Source organism: Prosopis cineraria, unplaced genomic scaffold, assembly GCF_029017545.1.
Source record: "Prosopis cineraria cultivar Desert tree isolate PC_DT_omini unplaced genomic scaffold, ASM2901754v1 PC307, whole genome shotgun sequence".
Taxonomy (NCBI): Eukaryota; Viridiplantae; Streptophyta; class Magnoliopsida; order Fabales; family Fabaceae; genus Prosopis; species Prosopis cineraria.
In genome coordinates, this window is record NW_026555634.1 from 18,247 (window position 1) to 42,237 (window position 23,991).

General features: G+C 36.7%; 1 protein-coding gene across 3 annotated transcripts; it reads right to left on the reverse strand.

Annotated features, from left to right (window-relative positions):
- Positions 1-624: 624 nt before the first annotated feature.
- On the reverse strand, positions 625-23,554 carry LOC129296332 (signal peptide peptidase-like 2). Of its 3 annotated transcripts, none has more exons than XM_054934921.1 (14): positions 23,282-23,543; positions 22,609-22,767; positions 22,398-22,509; positions 6,564-6,683; positions 6,234-6,385; positions 5,962-6,144; positions 5,683-5,780; positions 4,683-4,839; positions 4,367-4,420; positions 3,494-3,586; positions 3,258-3,400; positions 1,548-1,618; positions 1,345-1,428; positions 625-937 (listed from the first exon to the last, which is right to left on the reverse strand). In XM_054934921.1, exons 1-14 carry the CDS (start codon positions 23,426-23,428, stop codon positions 816-818), a joined length of 1,695 nt encoding a protein of 564 aa, XP_054790896.1. In that variant the 5' UTR covers positions 23,429-23,543; the 3' UTR covers positions 625-815. The 3 variants fall into 3 exon arrangements, 2 of the variants coding, with proteins under 2 accessions (XP_054790896.1, XP_054790897.1); XM_054934922.1 differs by having other exon boundaries at positions 5,746-5,780; positions 23,282-23,539; XR_008589762.1 differs by lacking the exon at positions 625-937 and adding an exon at positions 2,225-2,328 and having other exon boundaries at positions 1,362-1,428; positions 23,282-23,554.
- Positions 23,555-23,991: the final 437 nt, after the last annotated feature.

Consider the following 23,991-nt stretch of genomic DNA (forward strand, 5'->3'; position numbering starts at 1 on the left):
TATACTTTTACAAGTACGTGAAAACTGCCAGGAACATGATTCTGGAACTCATGAAAACCATTGGCATTTGGCCTGGCATTATTTTTAGCATCATTTGCTTTCCCCCTTTCGTTTTCATTCTCATGTTAATTGCACTAAAGAAAAATATTATCAACTAAAATTAGCATGAATGATAAAAAATTATTACTTAAACAAGTAATTAGAGATTTAATTTTAAACCCCAGCTCATGTATGCAGCTATTTAATTGGAAGAGAATTGGCCATTACTTACTGGGCAAAATTTACTTCTTATGTTTTAAAAAAAATGATAGTTAAGTCCCAAAAAATTAATAACAAAAAAATACCCTACAGAATTTTTAAAAAAATAAATTATAAATATCAATTTAGATAGTTATAACCATGTTATTACAATCTAAAAGTTACACTTAATACTTAAATACTCATTTTCAGTTGAAGCTCCTATTTGCAATTATTTATATTGATATTTTCAACTCATTTTTCAACATATGATATTAACTTAATGTTCTGGGACTTTCGCCATGGTTGAAATGACCGAAATACAATTTCGATAGTCAACGACAATTGAGGTAGGAGTGATAGTACACTAAGCTCTAAGCAACCCAGTGAGTCAAAATTTCTCAAACACAAGCAGATTGTTGATCTGTTATGTGAGAGCCCTGACTTCCTTTAAAGGAATGATTCCATACAATTACCTGATACTAGGCCTTGACAAGCTGGTTTTGGTCCCAATGTTATGATGATTAGTGATGCATTACGTAGATTTAATATATTACACACAATTCAAGGTTCAAACATCATCCATTGTTTACTTCATCAATCTGTTGGAGTCTGACATGTGGACAAGGTATTTCTGGTTCCCCTCTGGTCCACAAATTCCTCAGATCTCCTCTCCTCCTTCCCAATGTCAAAAAGGTCCCTGCATTGATATGTGAAACTATGAGCATACCATATGATTCATAATTACTCTCTTTATCTAAAATTATATGACAACTTTGGAAGTATTTTATTGTCTCAAAATACAAGACAATTTGATAAAAAATATGATTCCATTAATAATGTTTTTCTAATATTACCCTTCAAGTGAAAAAAATAAAATAAAATGATTAAGTGTATAGATTTAAAGTTATATTTAAATGAAGGGCATTTTTAAAAATTTATAATTTTTGTTTTGAAAAATTAAATTTGTAAAGTGTCATCATTGTGCTTTATTGATATATGTAATAGTGTCTCAAATTGACTTATATTTAGGACAGAGTGAGTGCAAAAGCCAAATCTGTTCAGCAATTTCATAAATGAATGTAGATCCAAAACTATTTATTCTACCAAGAGTGAATGGAACAATATAGAGCAGAGCTGGTTGGCCATGTCCGTCCATCAAGTTCAGTGCCACATAAGTAGTCAGTAGACCTGCCAATTTGCACAGCGAATCAATCATCAAATAAGAAAACAATAATTTGTTTCCAATATTTGAAAATCAGTTATTCAAGTCAATAATAGTCAAGCGAGGTGGGTCCAGCAATTCTCACCAAAGCCATATGCAAACATTGCCCACAAGAAGTATCCACCTCGGAGGCTCCTGTTTGCCAGCCAATCATACCTGCAAGAATGGCCCATAAAGCCAGTGATCACTACCTGTTTTTTATCCATAGACTTTTCAGACCAGTCAAGGCACTGATTCAATGATTAATGGTCAAAATCGCAGTCAAACCATAATCAAACTGATTATAAACAAAGTATTTTATTTCAGTCAAGACACCAATTTAACATTTTATTGGTTCAACCAGATTGGTTGACCTGAATTGCTATACTATGTAAAAACCATCCATATTGATGAATAGAGTGCCTACTCTGCACAGATTAGGCACATAGGCATTCCAACCCATTTAGGAGAAGAGTGTGCTATATGTTTACATCCGGTGGTTTGTAAGAGATTCAATGAAGACTTTGATAGTATCAAGTGACAGTTCATGTGCCTTTATTTTGAAGGTTCAAGTAGAAGCTCATTTACTTATCTTCGAATCTCGTCTTTTGCTATTGATGATGGTGAACCCCTTTCCATATCAACTGAAGATATAATTATTGGGCTTTTACATATTAATGGGAGGGGATCATGGAGGTATTTGTGCAAACAGATGTAATCCATGCAATTGCAGTAATTGTAAAGAAAGAATTTACGGATATAAGTACACAAAAGAAATATAACCTTTTTTTTCCCGGTAATTACAATGCAGGAAAAGGACCTGTTAAGAAAACAACAACAATCCATTTCCTTCCTTTCAAGGTTAGCCTACTCTCAAAGTAAAATTTCTGAAAATGCGCAGAAGACATGTCAGTTTTCAATTCATAATATTTGGGCATTGTTGTGCGTGCGCATATTTTTGTTATGGCCATGGCATTGTTGTGTGTTACAATCAACTAATTTCAAGATTAAAATGAGTTTTAAACAGACTGCAGTTCTTCTTAATAGTACAAGTCATTAGCCATCATTATACATGGGAATTAGGGGTAATTAGGAGAATTTGGGCTAAAGTGGTAGTTTGGGTATTTGGTTATATTCTTTATAAATAGGGTCTTAACCTTAAGAATGCAATGGGATCTTGTGAATGAAATTACTATTTGCTGTCTCTATTTCCTTTTTATATCTATTATTTGAGACGTGAATTAGGAATAATAAGGGTGATTAGGGAAATAAAGACAGAAAATAGTAGTTTCATTCACAAGACCCCATTACATTCGTAAGACCCTATTTATAGAGAATATAGCCAAACACCAAAACTACCCTTTTATGCCAAATTCCCCTACTTATCCCTGTTATTCCTAATTCCCATGTATCACATCTAGTGTAGATCGACGTTGATGATGAGATATGCTTGAAATTTGCAACAGAAAAGGGAGATTTGGATTTTCTCCATACCCTCCCTCAACACATTTCCATACTTAATATGATCCGTCAGTATTAATTATTTATTTGGTTTAATGGTATAAGATTACTAATTATGGCATTAGAATAAATATATTATTTATTATGATCACTTAAATGCTTTTAAAAATAAGATCATAATGTTTCTTTATGATATTTATTAAATGAATAACATATTTATTTAAATGCCATAACTAGCAATCTTATACCATTAAATCAAACAAATAATTAAATGGATGGATGTGATGGAGCATGGAGGTAGGAATTAAAAGAGGGTATGAAGAGAATCCAAATCCAACTAGGGAGGAGGTATAACCTGAGTGCGAATGCTACTAGTGTTCCTGGCAAAAGGATGTCTCCAAATCCTATTATGCTGTAACCGCCCCATGGATCAAATATGCGTGGGAACTTCAGGAGCATTGGAATACCATCTTCTCCACTTTTATCTCCTCGAGCTACCTATTGAAAGTAATATAAACAACTCAAATTACTATGCCATTATGGTATTAGTGATTGTCACAATTTAGAGTAAATAAGAGTTAGAAGACTAACCACAATCATCACACTTTCACTGAACAACTTCTTGGACACAAACACCCAAAAGAGGTCATACAGAAAGGCACAACCAAGAAGAACTGTGCCAACCTAGTTCATAAAACAATCAAGCGTAGAAATAAGAATTTTATTTTCCATCAAGGAACATTTTATATACCCTAAAAAAATCAACACATTAGGACGAGTAAGATGTATTAGTATTGATTGACAATTACAAAGAAAACAGCATTCATCTTAACATTTTGGTCCTGTATAGCTCAATACCATTGCGTTATCTCCTAAACTCCCATCTTCAATATAGGACAAGCTATCTTCAGTTATGTCAACAAGCACAACATTTAACCAGTGTTTATCTCAATATCGGTTCAAACACTTGACATGTGGGAAGATCATTATCCTCAAATCTAACATGATAGTCGAACATTGACTTTAACCAGTGTTTATAACAACAAAATATTAATTACAAGCCAGACTGGTAAATGATGATAAGGCATTCTAATTAAAACAAAGGAAGATTAAATGTGAAAAACCTTTGTTTCAGTCTTCGCACATTAATTGAATCAATCGACTGAGAGGAAGACAATAAAGAAACAATATCATATCCTCATATATTTCATACTAACTCTACTTTGCCTATTTAACTTTCTTGATTGACCATACGAACAGGTCTTGAGAAATAGAAACAACAAAACACCAGATACATAGAGCAAATAAATGCATGGCTAGCTTCACTGATATTTAGAATAAATGTATCTCTAAAATTGCCAAAACATCTAGTTCACATCAACATGCATATCCAAAGATGTTACTTAAAAGCATGAAGTTCAGGAATGGCCACAGCTCAGGGGTAAGTTTGAGCTCAATTATTACCTTGAGGTTAGGTATATGAACAATCTGGAGAACCGCAATTATTAGTGCAATGCCCTGTTTGTACAACCAAGGAAAGAAAAGAGGCAATTAAACGAAAGCCATAGTAAAGACAAGATGATAGCTTCTCAACTCTGTATTAACAATTGGAAGAAACTCAATATTATATATATATATATATGGTACTTAAAGAAATTCTGGTCCACAAGTAAATAAAAAAAGTGAGAAAAGTTAAACATCAATAGTTCATTATCTGCAAGATGACTGACGAGGGGGAATATGACGGGGAATAACAGCTAGAGAAGAGAAGTTTCCTTACAAGTATATCTTGGCCTATCCAGGCAAAAGAGACACTGCGATAAACTGCCCAGAGAACAGCATATGCTATGCAGAATGGAGAAATAGCCAATGTCAGGTATGAGATAGCTCCAAACAAAGGTACTTTGATATATGACTCGCTAGCATGTTTGAACCACCTGAATGGGAAACAAAAGGTAAAAATTGGAAACAAGCAGTACTAAAGTGGAGGATTAAATTAAAAGAACATGTAATTTAGAAGATGAAAAAGCATTCATGAACTGATGCTTCTAACAAAAGAGCAAAGCATTCTCAACTTTCATATTCACAATCTCTCTCACAATAGCAAGTAAACCCTTTAATAATTTATCACTCCTTTAACAATTAATCATTTCAATTTTAAAATACTGATATGACACTTCTTTGGTTCAAAATGCAGTAAGACCATCCACTTTTGATGTCATTCTGCATATGATAATAAGAACTGCAATCCTACTCCATGATTGTTTACTTCATGCAATATTATCCCACTCCCTGCATATCATAAAATTAAATACCGATTGGACTAAATTCAGCAAAGAATTGAATAAGTTTGCAAGTCACATAGGAAACCAATTCCCAGCAATTCAGTCCTGTTCATAGGAATTGTCTTCAGTCGAAAATATACCATCTGACCTTATGTCAAAACAAATGAGTAATATTTTTCATTTATTCTTTTTCACACGAAATCTTCAGCTCATTAACAGGCCATGCTTCATTATTCAGAGGTCAATCTTGGTTTTCCTAGGTAAAATCATCTTATATTAAATGAAGAAATGTACAAAGTCCATATGATATGGGGAAAACAAGGCCAAAATGAGGAGGAAAAAAAGGTAGGCAGCACCATTCACATGTCCGCCCAGATGAAATTAACAAATAGAACTTCATCTGGAAAAAGGACATTAATTCTCTATGCAACAAAAAGTCAACTTTTCAGATAAAGACACAGGAATTGTTTCCAAAATTAAAGCCCAGTATATTACTTTCTGGATGCTAAGATTGAAGAAACAATTGAGAGCCATAGGCTAGATAACAAGTTATCACACCTTGACAATAAAGCGGCCAAGCAAGTTTGCAAGCCCTGCGGATACAAGAAACTATGAGGTTAGAGATGATTAGGAGAAGGACATCAAGGATATAGCAGGCAACTAAAGTGCACTCATAAATTACATGGATATAACATGCAAATACGGAATTTCTTTTCATATAGAAGAATACTTTTGGAACATTAAACTGATTTTGAAAGCAGGGATGTTATGTACCTCAATCCCACCAATACAGAAGAGAACAACCAAGACTTCAATGAACCATGATGACATGAGTTTGTATAGCATAAACAGGAAACATGAAGCAACCACTACAAAAAGAACAGCAGTTTTTGCATTTATATACACAACTCCACTGACACCCCGATCTTCAGTGTTTGGGATTTCATCTGCTGCATCCTAGGGAAAAAAAATTGTTGTTAAGTAGTTAGATCAGCAACAGTATATGGAAAAGAGAAAGACTGAAGTTATATGAAAACATAACTGACCTTTAGTAGCTTGTCCTGATCAATAGCTGCTTCTCTGACCCTCCATGCTGACCAACAAGATGCACATAGTATGGTACCAACTGCCATCAACCATAGAAATACTTCTGCTATGTCAACAGCTGGTCGAGGTGGAGAGTATAGCTGCACGGACACTGTAGAAAGGAAAAGGTTTAGAAAGCTTTCTGTACATTATTCTGAGAATCCATCTTCCCACTCCCACAGGAGGTTAAAAGAGGAAACAGAAATAGCATTAGATACAAAGATTTTGCATGTGAAGATGCCAAAAGCATACTATCACCATCCAAAATGAAAACTAAAAAAAATCCTCACCATATGAAGTAGTCATCAGCATTTTCTCCAACCTTGTACCTGCATCTTGTGGGAGCATTACAGCGGGTATGTGTATATCTAAATCAGTTTCATCTGGTTCACAAACCATCTTGTAAAGCTCTGCATACAACAGAAAAAATTTTGATAAAATAATTAATGAAAATAAACTGTGGGCCTCAGCATTTTCATCAGAATTGAAGTTTAATATTTTAAATATTTTTAAAATGTTTTAACTTCATTTAAGAAGACAATGGATTGCTTAGAGCATTTGGGATACAAGTTCTTTTCTCTGTGAGCTCAGGGGAAAGAAAGTGATAAGGGTCCAAGTCAGCATAACAGACCCCTAATGACTTATCAACGCAGAAAGAGGAGGAAGATAACAGAAACTGATGCTGTCATGCAGATTATGAGGGATTTATCTGATTTAAATTAATTATTTGCTGTTATTTTAATTAACTGTGGTTTTATTTTGTTGTTAGTAGCTGAATAATAGGACCTCAACACTGTTAGTGAGGTACCAACACACTAGTCAGTTATTCCCTGATTTTTAGGCTATTATTCTGCATTATTTGATTTGTTTAGTTGTAAATTCTATTATAAATATCCTAGCTTCTGCAACAACATGATATCATTGAGAAATAAACCCTATTTTCCCTTGGAGATTCTCCTATTTGGCCATTAAGTTCATTAGAGTGAGAGTCTTGCTCTAGTTAATTTAATAGAGTTTTCCCCTTTCTTCATATTTGTCCTAAGCTTCTACCAAATTAGTATCCAAGCCTCATTTGATCAATATGGTGACCACACACTCCAAAAATAAAACTGACCTTGCCAACTCCTTTAACAACCCACCCTATGGTCAGCCTAATGAAAACCCGTTTGCATCCGACCCTTTAGCCATCATTGCCTCCAGACTAGAAACACTTGACTTATTATAAGAGAAGGTTGAGGCACTTGAGGTATTTACTAGCAAAGGTAAAAGACCAGAGGGAAGCTATCATAGACGCTCACACTAGGACGAAGACAATGATGAAGAGTCAGACTATAGAAGAGGTCCACGTCCACCACACACCAAAATTGAATTTCCAAAATTCAATGGAGATGACCCACGTGGTTGGATTCTAAAGGCTAAGAAATATTTCAGGTATTATCAGACATTGGAAGACTCAGGTTCATGTGGGTTCCATGTATTTAGAAGGAGGTGCTTTGAATTTATTCTCATGGATAAATTTAAAGTGCACCTTGGTTTATTTATGAGTTAGTTAGAACACTATGGTCTTTTAGAGCATCAAAATTCTAATGAACACCTTGCCACCATTAAGCAGACCAGATCAGTGTGAGAATATCGTTAGGAATTTGCTAAGCGAGTTGCACAAGTTCATAATTGGCCAGAGCACTGCCTCTTAGGCATCTTTTTCGGAGGTCTCAGAGATGACTTGAAATCTGATGTGCATCTTCAGAAGCCTCGCACAGTGTATAAGGCTACTAGTTTAGCCCTAGAATATGAGAAAAAGGCACAACTGCATCATAGGCCCAAGCCCAACTCTTCTTTGACCCAAACTCAGTTCACTAATGCCTCCAGCATGCTCGCACCTAACCAACAGGGTTTTGCCACAGCTTTCTTGCCGAATGCGATCAAGAGCTATGTCGCGTCTTCTTTGATTTTGCAACCAGCTAACACCACCACGCCATGCCATTTTCTCTCAAACACCGAACAGTAGCACTACAAGGATAAGGAACTTTGTTTTCATTGTGGGAAGCTCTTTCTGCCCGGGCACCACTGCAAGTCAACTTCTCTCTCACTCATGGAGATTGATGAAGATGGGCAACACATTTCAAAGACCATCGAAGATTTACTAGCAACAGAGGGCGAGATTTCTAAGGTAGCTAAGATATCTTTTAGCGATATTGGGTAATTCAACAATTACCACCATGAAGCTTAGTGGGTTGGTTCAAACCTATCACATGTTGCTCTTAGTGGATAGTGGCTCCACACATAATTTCATCTCTGACTCCTTGGTGGAAGAAATGAGTATAACCACAGAGTCTATGTCTACCTTTGGGTTCAAATTGGAGATACCCAGGTCATTTTATGCACTAAGGTGTGCAAAGATGTTGAAGTAAAATTACTAGGTTTGTCACTTAAATAGGATTTTTTCCCCTTTTCTCTTGCCGGCACTGATTTAGTTCTGGGAATCAAATGGTTGGCCTCGCTAAACACAATTCAAGCTAACTGGAATGAGATGTTTTTAATTTTCTACGTTGATGGCAAGAGGAATAAGCTTCAAGGAGTACTTCCAACCTTAAACTAGAAAGCTAGTCTTCATTCCATGTTTTCTACTGAACTCATGTTAGGTCTCCCAATGCCAAGTCATTGGATGTGGACTAGCTCATGGTTGAATTTGATGGTTTGTCTGCTAACCAACCACTCTGCCACCTTTCAGAGATCACTTTCATGCCATCCATCTTCTACAGGGAGCTCAACCTCCTAACTTGTGTCCTTATCGCTATCCTTATTTCTAGAAGACTGAGATTGAGCAGAAGGTGGATGAATTATTATAGAAAGGTTTCACACAACCGAATTCAAGCCCTTTCGCCAGTCTGACTTTATTAGTAAAGAAAAACGATGACTCTTGGAGGTTTTGTGTGGACTACAAGACCTTGAACTAGATCATGGTCCCAAACAAATACTCGATTCCCAACATTGATGAACTTACTAGATGAGTTACACATAGCAACTTATTTTTCGAAGATTGACCTCTGCTCCGGGTATTACCAAATACGAGTCTGGCCAGCTAATATTTATAAAACAGCATTTTGAGCTTAAAGCGGACAATATGAATTCATCATAATGCCCTTCAAACTGAGAAACGCACTAGCAACTTTTCAAGCAGCATGAATGATCTTTTCCATCCTTCTCTTCAAAAATTTGTGTTGGTCTTTGATGACATCCTATTTTACAGTCCCACTCCAAACAGCATGAAGATCACCTCCGATTGGTGTTTACTACTTTGTAGCAACAATCGTATTATGTCAACTTCAAGAATTGTGAGTTTAGGCAGACTCGTGTGTCCTTCTTAGGAGATAAAGTTTTAGCACAGGGAGTGGAAACGAACTTTGAAAAGATCAGTACCATAAGTGAATGGCTAGTACCTACAAATGTTATTGAGCTTTGAGGCTTTCTTTGGCTCACCATTATTACCGGAGGCTTTTCAAGAACTATGGCATTATTGCTCATCCCCTCACTAAATTAACTAAGAAGAATGTTTTTTGCTGGACCCCGAAAGCTCAAAGAGCTTTTGAAAAGCTTAAGCTTTATCTTATTACAGCCCCTGTTTTAAAACTTCTTGAGTTCACAAAGGAGTTTGTTGTAGAGTGTGATGCTTCAATGGAAGGTGTAGGGGCTATCCTCATGCAGTAGGACCATCCCATTGCCTTTTACAACAAGGGGTTATCTTTCTCTAACAAGTTTCAATCTGCTTATGATAGGGAATTGTTAGCTTTAGTGTCAGCACTTCGAAAATGGTGTCATTATTTGTTAGGGAGGCATTTTACAGTAAAAACTGATCATAGCAGCTATTGCAGCAAAGAACTTTAACAAATACTCAACAGTGTCTCATCCTTAAGCTCCTTCCATTTAAGTTCTCCATTGTGTACAAGGCTGGTAAGGAGAATATTGGGGCTGATGCACTATCTAGAAGGCCACAACATGCATATTTTCTTAACATGGTGGCTCCTATGTCTTTGGATTTCTTAGAATTACAAGAGGCATTGACAACAGACTCTTTCACAGCTCTTATTGTTGCTGCTTTGAAAGATAATCCCAGTTCTTGTCCTGGTAACAATCTGGTTGAGCACAATTATATTTTAATGGGCGCTTGGTCATTCCCCGGAGCTCCTTTCTTCACGCCAAGCTACTGCAAGAGGCACATGTGACACCTTCTAGGGGTCATGGTGGCTTCTTAAAAACTCTCAAGCATTCATTACTGGCCTAAAATGAAATATGATGTAAAAGCTTCAGTTGAACAATGCTTTACTTGCCCAAAGAACAAATATGAAACTCTATCTCTAGCTAATCTGCTGCTACCTTTACTGGTTCCTAAGCATATTTGGGAGAATATCTCTCTTGATTTTATTCTTGGGTTACCCAAATCTGGTGGTTATGATACTATTCTTGTGGTAGTTGATAGGTTGAGTAAATATTATCATTTTATTCCCCTTTCACATCCCTATACTGCAAAATCAGTGGCTGCTCATTTTTGTGAGGAAATTGTTCAGTTGTAAGGCATGCCTAATTCTATTCTCTTAGATCGAGACCCGCTTTTCTTGGGTTCTTTTTGGAAGGAGTTATTTAAGCTAAGTCTTTGCCTTTGGATGAGTGCTGTATACCACCCTTAGACTAATGGCTAGACCAAAGTGGTAAACTGTTGCCTTGAGACATATCTACGGTGTTTTGCGCACGAGCAACCACGTTCTTGGAGTAAATTCTTATGTTGGGCTGAATTCTCATTCAACACTAGTTTCCATGTTTATGCCAATACTACCCCCTTTAAAGTTTTATAAGGTAGGAACCCGCCTCCACTTCGTCCTTTCATTAAGGGTGAAACTCACTGCTGGAATACAACATCTTGGGCCCATTAGGTTAAGCCCAAACTTGTTAGGGTTGAAGAAGCACAAGTTTGCCGTCTTAGACTCTTATTTCTTTCCTATTATATCTTATTAATTAGACAAGATTCTAATTGATCTTGCAAATATCTCTTTGATTTTTACGTTGATTCTAGGGATTAACTGAAAGTGCTGTGGTTAAACCTAGATAAATACCCTAGTTGTGAATAGAATAATCATCTTTGTGCCCACATTCTTCATGTTATCAGTGCGTTTGACTCTTGACTTCCTGGGCCAATGCAATTCGGCAGTGTGAGTTCACATCCAAGATATCGCACATAGAAAGTGCATCAATTCGAAAACAACAAGCCATGACAAGTAGTGATGGCTTCCCACATGTTATGGTCACTCACAAATTGACTGAAAACAACTACCTACTATGGTCCCACAATATTCTGATGTTCATCCAAGGGAAAGGAAAGGAAAAGTACCTGACTGGAGAAGCAAAAGAACCAAAATCAAGCGATCCTACCTACTGCATGTGGATACCAGAAAATAATATGGTGATGAGTTGGCTTGTGAACTCCATGACTATGGAAGTTAGCAGCAACTACATGCTTGCCTCAACAGCACAGGAGATATAGGACTTAGTGAAACGCACTTATGCTGTCAAGGAGAACCCAACAGCAATGTTTCAATTGAAACAAGCCCTAAAAGACCTGAGGCAAGGAGATAAATCAGTCACTCAATTTTATAGCACCCTTATGCGAATCTGGCAGCAGATAGATCTCTATGAAGTCTATCAACAGACCAGTCATGCTAATGCAACACTCTATCGTCAAATTGTAGAATGGGAACACACGTATAAATTTCTCTTGGGGTTGAATGACAAATTTAAAGATGTACAGGGGAGGATCAAGGGACAGAAACCTTTACCTTCCCTTAAAGATACTGTCAACACCATCAAATTTGAGGAAAGTTGGAAAGAATTAGTGCAAGGTACAAACCTTAATTCTTCCTCTACTCCTAGTACTAACTCGGAATCTTCTGCTATGATAGCCAAGGGTAAACGCTCTCCACTTTGGTGTGATCACTGCAACAAGAGTGGTCACACTAAGGATAAATGCTGGAAACTTCACGAGAAATTGCCCAACCTCAATAAGCAAAAAGATAGAGGTGAAGCTCGAGGACTATATACTGGTCCTACATCTGAATAACAGCCATTAAGCCAAGAGGAAATCACAATACTCAAGAGGCTTTTAGAAAAACATGAAGTTACTCCTCAATCCAATGATAAAATTATAAGATTTTGAAGAATTTTATAAGAACCTTGAGACGAAGGAAGGAGAGCAAAATATTTATAAGATTGCCAAGAGTAGGGAAAGAAAATCAAGAGATCTAGAACAGGTAAGGTGTATTAAGGATGAAGAGGGAAGAATTTTAGTTACAGATGATAAAATTAAAAATAGATGGGAGACTTATTTTTCTAAACTTTTCAATGATGGAAAGGATTCATCTAGTAACTTGGAGGATTTAGTAACTGGTGAAGGAGAACAAAATTTGTCATTCTATCGAATAATACGTGATAAGGAGGTAAAGGAAGCTCTTAAGAAAATGGCAAATGGTAGAGCCAACGGACCTGATTGTATATCTATCGAAGCGTGGAAATGTTTAGGTGAAGAAGGGGTGAGATGGTTAACTAAGTTATTTAATGTGATTTTACGATCCAAGAAAATGCCTGATGAGTGGAGGAGGAGTACATTAATTCCTATTTATAAAAATAAAGGAGATATTCAGAATTGTACTAACTATAGAGGGATTAAACTCATGAGCCACACAATGAAATTGTGGGAGAAAGTAATTGAGCACAGGTTGAGATTGGAGACAAGTATTTCTGAGAATCAATTTGGTTTTATGCCAGGTAGATCAACTACAGAGGCGATTTATCTACTAAGGGGATTAATGGAAAAGTATCGTTGTAAAGATAAAGATCTACACATGGTTTTTATTGATTTGGAAAAAGCTTATGACCGTATACCAAGAGAAGTGCTTTGGAAAGTGTTGGAAAAAAAGGGAGTACGGATTGCTTATATTAAAGCCATACAAGATATGTATGAGGGGGTAAAAACTAGTATAAGAACGCCTAGTGGTCAAACAAAGGATTTTCCTATAAAGATTGGACTACATCAGGGATCATCTCTGAGTCCTTATTTGTTCAACTTGATTTTAAATGTTTTGACAGAACATATTCAAGAGGAAATCCCGAAATGTATGCTCTTCGCGGATGATATAGTTCTTATAGCAGAGACAAGAGAAGAGGTTAATTGCAAACTTGAGTTATGGAGGAGGACATTGGAATCGAAAGGTTTTCGTCAAGTAAGACGGAATATTTATATTGTAAATTTAGTAAAGGACTATTTGAAAATAATTTGGAAGTGAAATTGGGAGATCAAATTATACCTCAAGTGGAAAAGTTTAGATATTTGGGAGCCATTATTCAAAATGATGGCGAAATCAGTGGAGATATTTCACATAGAATTCAAGCTGGGTGGTTTAATTGGAGAAAAGCTAAAGGAGTTATTTGTAACCGTAAGGTGCCTAATAAACTTAAAGGAAAGTTTTATCGTACTGCTATCAGACCGGCAATGTTATATAGTAGTGAATGCTGGGCTCTAACGGGACAGCAAGAGCATAAAGTTGGAGTAGCAGAGATGAGAATGTTACGATGGATGTGCGGACATACACGTAAAGATAAAATTCGAAATGAGCACATACGCGAAAAAGTGAGGGTGGCACCTATTGAGGAAAAAATGGTAGAAAATCGGTTGAGATGGTTTGGGCATGTATAAAGAAGACCAAGGGAGGCACCAGTGAGAAGAGTGGAACATATAACTTTGAGTCCGATTAAGAGAGGTAGAGAAAGGCCTAAGAGAACACTCTTAGAAGTTGTTGAACGTGATCTCTTAATTAATAATATTTCTAAAAGCTTAATAAATGATAGAGCACAATGGCGTCTTGCAATCCATGTAGCCGACCCCACCTAGTGGGATAAAGGCTTGTTGTTGTTGTTGTTGTTGTACTCCTCAATCCAATGAGAATTCTAACCCATTCGTTACTCTTGCACAGGCAGGTATGTCTCTCATAGCTGCACTTAGCACCCACACAACATCCAAGAACATTTGGATAGTCGATTCTAGTGCCACTCACCATATTACTGGTTTTAAGGAATTATTCAGTGAGTTTAAAACTGAATTTGCATATCCTCATGTCAAAGTTCCTATTGGGAAGTATGCCAAGGTTGAAGGGGCTGGAACTGTGATAATTTCACAAGATATTAAACTAGGAAATGTATTTTATGTGCCTGAAATTGAATGCAATTTGGTTTCTGTGAAACAAATTTCTAAGGAGCTTGGTTGTAGTGCTACATTCTTTGACACTCATTGTATTTTTCAGGATTTGGCTTCGGAGAGGATGATTGACAATGCTAAAGAATGGGATGGTCTCTAATGCTTGAGAGGAAAGGGAGAGAGAAATAAAGTAGCAAATGCTGTTGCTTGCTCTACTTCATCAGATAATGAGTTGATGTTGTGGCATTATAGGTTAGGCCACCCAAGTCTCAATTATATGAAATTGTTATTTCTAGATTTTTTTTAATAAAATAAATCCCTCCTCTTTCCACTGTGATTTTTGCTACTTTGCCAAACAAATCCAAAACTAGTATCTACCTCATCCTTATAAACCATCCCAACCTTTTGCACTGATACACAGTGACATATGGGAACCTTCTAGAATTTCAACTAAAAATAATGCTAGATGGTTTATCACTTTTATTGATGATCACACTCGCCTAACTTGGGTATTGTTGATGAAAAACAAATATGAAGCACTTGATACTTTTCAACGCTTTCATGTTTTTGTACAAAATCAATTTAAATCTTCAATTCAAATATTGAGAAGTGATAATGGCTGTGAGTACACTAGTACAACCTTTCAAAAATACTTGTTTGAAAAAGGGATTCATCATCAAACCTCTTCTGTTAACACTCCACAACAAAATGGTATAGTTGAAAGGAAAAACAGACACCTTTTAGAAGTTTCAAGGGCTTTAATGCTTACCAATAATGTTCCAAAAATGTTTTGGGGTGAAGCTGTCTTAACTGCAGCATATTTAATAAATCAAATGCCCCAGAGAATTTTAAAATTTCAAACCCCTGTACAAAGTTTTCAAGAAGTTTTTCAAAACTCTCACCTATTGCTAAACATACCTCAGAATTTTTGGCTGCACTGTTTTTGTGTATGATGAGCATAAAGGAAAATTGGACCCAAGAGCTATCAAATGCATTTTTTTAGGGTATGCAGCCTCTCAACAGGGTTACGAGTGTTATTCACCTTCCACTCATAAATTTTATATCACTATGAATGCTCGGTTTTGTGAAGATCAACCATCTTTTCAAAAATTCCCCATTCAAGGGAAGAGTGAGACCAATAATGAATGGTTAATTTGTTTTGAAAATAGTAATTTTGATAAACTTGCATCTAGTAGCCTCAGTATTGAATCTAGTAGGTCCCAAATGCCACCTGAACCCCCTCTTGACCCTGCACCAATTACAACACCACCTCCTCTTCCTACAATATCAAATGACCCTCAATCACCTCAAATTGTACCATCCAAACCTAATATCACCTCATCTAAACCTAATATAGAGGAAGATATTCTGGAAAATTCTGGTACTAATGAGACAAGGGTGGAACAACCTTGTATGCAAGAGAAAGAACCTTACATCAAGTGAAATAAGGGCACTATATTGGAGGATCAATCACAATCTAGGCAGAACATGGGCACTAAACAGAATGTGAGTGAAGGTAGTGACCAAAATATTCCTATGCAAGTCCAAGATCCAAACCGGAGGCAAGTTTTGAAGACTTATGTTGGCCAATTGCCTTAAGGAAAGGCAAACGAACATGCACTCAGCATCCTATTTATAAGTATGTTTCTTATAAGAAACTCTCTCGTCCTATGGAATCCTTTATGGCTAACATGACTAATGAAAAAATACCAGAAACCTTTGAGGAAGCAAAAGAAGATCCTAAATGGACAGCAGCAATACAAGAGGAGTTGCGAGCATTAAAAAAGAATCAAACTTGGAGTGTTACCAATCTACCCAAAGGGAAAACTACTGTGGGTTGTAAGTGGGTGTTCACCATCAAATACAACCTTAATGGGACTGTCAACAAGTACAAAGCAAGACTCGTAGCCAAAGGATACACCCAAACTCAAGGCATAAATTACAAAGAGACATTTGCTCCAGTTGCCAAGTTCAACACCATTAAGGTTCTTTTATCACTAGCTGCAAAGCTTGATTGGCCGTTACTACAACTAGATGTGAAAAATGCATTCTTAAATGGTGACCTAGAGGAGGAAGTTTACATGGAATTACCACTTGGGCTAAAGGGAAGTGGAAGACCTAGACAAGTTTGTAAATTGCAAAAATCTTTATATGTTCTAAAACAATCCCCTTAGGCCTAGTTTGGGCGTTTTACACGAGTAGTCAAAGAGTATGGTTATACTCAGTGTCAACCGAGCCGCTGCATCGGCGCCCGGATGTAGTGTTAAATGAGCAAGGGCTACCGCGTCATTCTGGACGCACGCGGCTAAAGAAGTTAGTCCATAAGAGCAAAATTAGATTTGGTACTTGGAATGTTGGGACATTAAATTGTAAATCTGTAGAGGTTGTAGGGGTTATGATTCAAAGAAAAATCAATATCTTTTGCCTGCAAGAAACAAAATGACGTGGAGAAGAAGCTAAGGATATTCAAGGTTTCAAACTTTGGTATACAGAGAAAGTAAGTGCTCGCAATGGAGTAGGCATCATTATAGATAAGGACTGGAAGAAGAACATTGTAGAAGTTAACAGAATTGGAGACAGAATTATTTCTTTAAAAATGATAATTGGACGTGAGACTGTTAATATTGTTAGCGCTTATGCGCAACAAGTCGGGACAGAAGCCAGTCTTAAGGAATTATTTTGGGAGGATCTGGAGGGGTTGATTCGACACATACCACAGAATGAAAAGATTTTTATTGGAGGAGACTTTAATGGGCATGTCGGGAGGGAAGCTGGTCAGTATGCGAGGGTGTATGGTGGTTTTGGTTTTGGAGAGCTAAACAATGAAGGACAAACTCTTCTTGATTTCTCATTGGCGTATGATTTTAAGATTGCCAACACTTGTTTCAAGAAGAGAGATGAGCATCTCATCACTTACAAAAGTGGAGCCTCAAGGTCACAGGTTGATTTTCTTTTGGTTAGGAACACAGATAGAAGACTTTGTAAAAATTGTAAGGTGATCCCCGGAGATGCTGTAACGACACAACATAGGGTCCTAGTCCTTGATGTGTGTATTATGAGTAAAATCCAAAAACGTCGACAAGTAGTAACACCAAGGATTAGGTGGTGGCAATTAAAAGGTGAGAAGCAAGATATTTTCAAGCGAAATCTTTTAGATAAAGGAATTTGGGAATCTCAGGAAAGTGCTAACATCATATGGGAGGATATGGCTAAAAAGATACGGAAGGTTGCAAAAGTAGTTTTGGGCGAATCGAAAGGTTCTGGTCCGAGAGATAAGGAGTCTTGGTGGTGGAATAATAGTGTACAGGACAAAATCAAGTATAAAAAGAACTGTTTTAAAGCCATATATTTGTGTAACCATGAGGAAAATTGGGAGAGGTACCGTATGGCTAAGAAAGAAACTAAGAGAGCTGTGGGTGAAGCTCGTTCTAAAGCTTTTGAAGAATTTTATAAGAACCTTGAGACGAAGGAAGGAGAGCAAAATATTTATAAGATTGCCAAGAGTAAGGAAAGAAAATCAAGAGATCTAGAACAGGTAAGGTGTATTAAGGATGAAGAGGGAAGAATTTTAATTACAGATGATGAAATTAAAAATAGATGGGAGACTTACTTTTCCAAACTTTTCAATGATGGAGAGGATTCATCTAGTAACTTGGAGGATTTAGAAAACTGGTGAAGGAGAACAAAATTTGTCATTCTATCGAATAATACGTGATAAGGAGGTAAAGGAAGCTCTTAAGAAAATGGCAAATGATAGAGCCAACTGACCTGATTGTATATCTATCGAAGCGTGGAAATGTTTAGGTGAAGAAGGGGTGAGATGGTTAATTAAGTTATTTAATGTGATTTTACGGTCCGAGAAAATGCCTGATGAGTGGAGGAGAAGTACATTAATTCCTATTTATAAAAATAAAGGAGATATTCAGAATTGTACTAACTATAGAGGGATTAAACTCATGAGCCACACAATGAAATTGTGGGAGAAAGTAATTGAGCACAGGTTGAGATTGGAGACAAGTATTTCTGAGAATCAATTTGGTTTTATGCCAGGTAGATCAACTACAGAGGCGATTTATCTACTAAGGGTATTAATGAAAAAGTATCGTTGTAAAGATAAAGATCTACACATGGTTTTTATTGATTTGGAAAAAGCTTATGACCGTATACCAAGAGAAGTGCTTTGGAAAGCATTGAAAAAAAAGGGAGTACGGATTGCTTATATTAAAGCCATACAAGATATGTATGAGGGGGTAAAAACTAGTATAAGAACGCCTAGTGGTCAAACAAAGGATTTTCCTATAAAGATTGGACTACATCAGGGATCATCTCTGAGTCCTTATTTGTTCAACTTGATTTTAAATGTTTTGACAGAACATATTCAAGAGGAAATCCCGAAATGTATGCTCTTCGCGAATGATATAGTTCTTATAGCAGAGACAAGAGAAGAGGTTAATTGCAAACTTGAGTTATGGAGGAGGACATTGGAATCGAAAGGTTTTCGTCTGAGTAGAAGTAAGACGGAATATTTATACTGTAAATTTGGTAAAGGACTATTTGAAAATAATTTGGAAGTGAAATTGGGAGATCAAATTATACCTCAAGTGGAAAAGTTTAGATATTTGGGAGCCATTATTCAAAATGATGGCGAAATCAGTGGAGATATTTCACATAGAATTCAAGCTGGGTGGTTTAATTGGAGAAAAGCTAAAGGATTTATTTGTGACCGTAAGGTGCCTAATAAACTTAAAGGAAACTTTTATCGCACTGCTATCAGACTGACAATGTTATATAGTAGTGAATGCTGGGCTCTAACGGGACAGCAAGAGCATAAAGTTAGAGTAGCAGAGATGAGAATGTTACGATGGATGTGCGGACATACACGTAAAGATAAAATTCGAAATGAGCACATACGCGAAAAAGTGAGGGTGGCACCTATTGAGGAAAAAATGGTAGAAAATCGGTTGAGATGGTTTGGGCATGTACAACGAAGACCAAGGGAGGCACCAATGAGAAGAGTGGAACATATAACTTTGAGTCCGATTAAGAGAGGTAGAGGAAGGCCTAAGAGAACACTCTTGGAAGTTGTTGAACGCGATCTCTTAATTAATAATATTCCTAAAAGCTTGATAAACGATAGAGCACAATGGCGTCTTGCAATCCATGTAACCGACCCCACCTAGTGGGATAAAGGCTTGTTGTTGTTGTTATACTCAGTGTCAACCAGATCATACTTTGTTTGTGAAACATAACTGTGATAAAGTTGCTACCCTAGTTGTGTACGTAGATGATATTGTATTGACAGAAAATGACTTAGAAGAGATTGAAAAATTGAAGGCAAATCTGGCCAAGGAATTTGAAGTTAAAAACCTTGGAAACCTAAGATACTTCTTGGGTCTAGAAGTAGCAAGACTAGAAAAGGGGATCAGTGTCTCAGAAAGAAAATATACACTTGATTTATTGATGGAAACAAGGTTGTTAGGGTCAAAGCCTATGGATATACCTATGGAGACCAATTACAAAAAGAACTTGAAAAGAAAGAAAGGAAAAGAAGGATCACTTGTAGGCAAAGGGAGGTACCAGAGACTAGTGGGAAAACTCATTGATTTATCCCACACGAGGCCAGACATGAGTTTTGCAGTTGGTGTGGTCAGTCAATTCTTAACTGACCCATGTAAAGATCACATGGAAGTAGCTTTCAAGATTCTAAGATACTTAAAGAAGACACCTGGAAAAGGACTATTCTTTAGAAAAGGAGACAAGAATGCAGATGTCTACACTGATGCAGATTGGGGTGGCTCTGTAGTTAACAAACGCTCTACTACTCGATATTGTACCTTTGTTTGGGGCAATCTTGTGACTTGGAGGGAAGCTCAGCAGAATCAAAGTACAAATCTCTAGCTCTAGACATACGTGAAGGAATGTGGATCATAAGACTCGTAAAGGAGCTACACATTGAAATAAAGGGACCTTACAAGGTATGGTGTGATAACATGTCAGCAGTAAAGATTTCGCATGATCTGGTACATCACGATAGAACCAAACATGTGGAGATCGATCGCCATTTTATAACTAAGAAAGTTGAAACAAAAGTCATTGACTTGGCCTATATACCTTCAAAAGATCAGATTGCCAACATCATGACCAAGCCACTTGCAAGAGAACGTTTTGAAGAACTAAGTGACAAGCTGGGAATGACTAATATCTATTCATCAACTTGAGGGGGAGTGTTGGAATATGACATCTTGGGCCCATTAGGTTAAGCCCAAACATGTTAGGGTTTAAGAATAATTAGGGTTGAAGAAGCACAAGTCTGCCATCTTAGACTCTTATTTCTTTCCTATTATATCTTATTAATTAGATAAGATTCTAATTGATCTTGTAAATATCTTTTTGATTTTACCTTGATTCTAGGGATTAACCAAAAGTGCTGTGTGGTTAAACCTAGATAAAAACCCTAGTTGTGAATAGAATAATCATCTTTTTGCCCAAATTCTTCACTCACATTGTTGAGCTTGCTCACCAATTGGAAACTAGAGACCATATGCTGCAACTTCGCAGGGATAATTTGAACAAAGCCCAAAACAAAATGAAGATTCATGCAGATCAACATCGGCGTGAGCTCTATTTTAAGGTGCGGGATGTGGCTTGCTTGAGAATACAACCTTCCAGGCAGCATTCATTGTCCTATAAGAAGTGTGATAAGCTTTCACCTTGTTTTCTTCAGACCTTACACCATCATTCGCAAAATTGGATCAGTGGCCTATGAATTGCAGCTACCTTCAACAGCTAAAATTCATCCAGTCATTCATGTTTCATTATTGTGACCAGCTCACAGGATGCCTCCCCTTGATCCTCCAGCAGATTTGCCATTGTCAGCTGATTTTGAGCTTGTTTTGGAGCCTGAAATTGTTCTATCTCACCACTGGAAGGGACCCCAATTGGAGCTGTTAATCAAATGGGGGTCTAGACCTGAGGAAGAATCAAGTTGGAAGATTATGACTTGTTTGCACAGCAATTTCCCAGTTTTCACCTTGAGGACAAGTCATTTTTCCAGGGGGGTAATGATAAGGGTCCAAGTCAGCATAACAGACCCCTAATCACTTATCAGCGCAGAAAGAGGAGGAAGATAACAGAAACTGATGCTGTCATTTAAATTATGAGGGATTTATCTGATTTAAATTAATTATTTGCTGTTATTTTAATTAATTGTTGTTTTGTTTTGCTGTTAGTAGCTGAATAATAGGACCTCAACTCTGTTAGTGAGGGACCAACATACTAGTCAGTTATTCCCTGATTTTTAGGCTATTATTCTGCATTATTTGATTTGTTTACATGTAAATTCTATTATAAATATCCTAGCTTCTATAACAGCATGATATCATTGAGAAATAAACCCTATTTTCCCTTGGAGATTCTCCTATTTGACTATTAAGTTCATTAGAGTGAGATTCTTGCCCTAGTTAATTTAATAGATTTTTCCTCTTGATATTTGTCCTGAGCTCCTACCAGAAGCGTGTAGCTGACACTGTAAGGTGACATTTTTGGTAAGAATGAATTCTTGTTGGGTGATGAATGTGCCCAGCTTAACCATCATTTTTCCTTTCATACTTAGCAATCCATGGCAGCTTTTGTCAACCCACCAGGGCTACCTGGAGTTATTCCTTGTATTTTATTTTTTTGGTGAACCCCATTGAGCCATGACAATGTGGACTGAATTATTTTTGGCTAAAAAAGATACTGGGCTAGTAAGAAAACCATAACAGATATGGTATACTCAATGTGCCCATGAAGCAACTTCCATAATTTTCTGCAAAACTGATCAACAAATGCCACTTGGACATTCGAAAAAAAAGGGAAAAGGAAAAGGGGGAAAAAAAAGCTGCACCTTTTTGGTTGTTTCTAATGAGGATAGCTGAAGCATTAGCATTTTCAGCATTATTTGCTTTTGTTGTGAATTTACAGTTGCCTCTATCCACCATGATGACATCTCCTGCAAGCTAACAGATTATGCAAAGAGTAAAATTGATAACACTTAGTACTGTGCAACATGTGTGACCAATGTACAAATGGTCATGTTATATATGGGGAAGAAAAACCTTATTCTTTGGTGGACTGCAACAATCTCGAGGGTCTGAAAGAATAAGGCGAGTGTGCCGAGCATTTTTCTCTTTTGAAACAATGGTTGTGCCAAATCTGGCACCCACACCAACAAATTCGGCATCCTCTATACCATTGACCCAAGTTTGCACTTTTACCTGCGGCAAGTAGAGAATGTAGTTCACCATAATAACTACTTGAACCATAAACATAATCAGTAAACTATTTGGTCTCAAATATCAAATTGGACAAAATAGACAAGCAGCTCAAAAAGCGATTACAAGATTACTGCTCAACACAGAAAGCGTAAAGCACAACCAGTGAAGTTGAATCCATGCTAAGAAGTGTCTCACTGACCAAAATTAGGGAAAAAGGAAAAAAGTTAAAAAAAAAAAAAGGGAGAAAGGAACAAACGGCAGCTCATTTCCCAGTGTACAATCCGTGATTCCAAACATTTGTTTTCATGATTGCAGATCACGTTTTCTTCTCCTTTCTCCATATGATACTGCTCGCGATTCAACGTATTAAACATGCACATTTTCATAATTCTCAATTCATCAGAAACATTAACCCAGTCAATCCTTTAAAAAAACAAGCAAATTAAGCAGCACCAGCAGTCTTTCGGTTAAAATCAGAAACAGTCACATAGAGAAAAGAATAATTTGGATATACCAGCACAAACTGATTCTCGCATCCAGGCTTCTTCGGAGTTGAATCATCTTCATGAACTATGTCCCCAGCTATCACAGGGGAAGCATGATGAAACAGAAGAATTAAAGCTGAAACTACAACAACCCAGCAAATCTTCACCAGAGCCATGTGTTCTTGCCAAATCTACTTGATTCATGAATCCATAACCAAACAAGAGCAGAAAAAGAAAACCTTCTGTGGAACTGGGATCAAGAAAACCAAATTTATTTGAGCGGAAGGAATATTTATCATCCATCAAGTTCGACATAGCCTTCACAAATTAATTAAAAATTAAAAAGAAGAAATAGGAAAAAATCTGACTTTTCTAATATAATAGTATTATAACGTTCCAATAGATCAATGACAAGATAACAACAAATATAACAAAAAGACAAAATCAATGAACAGCTGATGGATGACTCAACGTTACCTGCTGACGACACGGTGTCCCTGCCAAATAGAGTTGGATAATGAATCCGCTGAGGGCTCCACATGGCCTGATCCATACAAACTAGAGCTCTTAAATCTAATTTTTTATTTTTCTATTATTTTTAGGTTTAATTTTTATTTAGAAGATTGAGTATCGGCCTGCAAGCCATATTTTAAAAAAATTAAAATAAAATTAAATATTAAAAATTAATTAAAATATTTTAAAATTAAAACCATTATAATCTTTAAAAATTTAACACCAC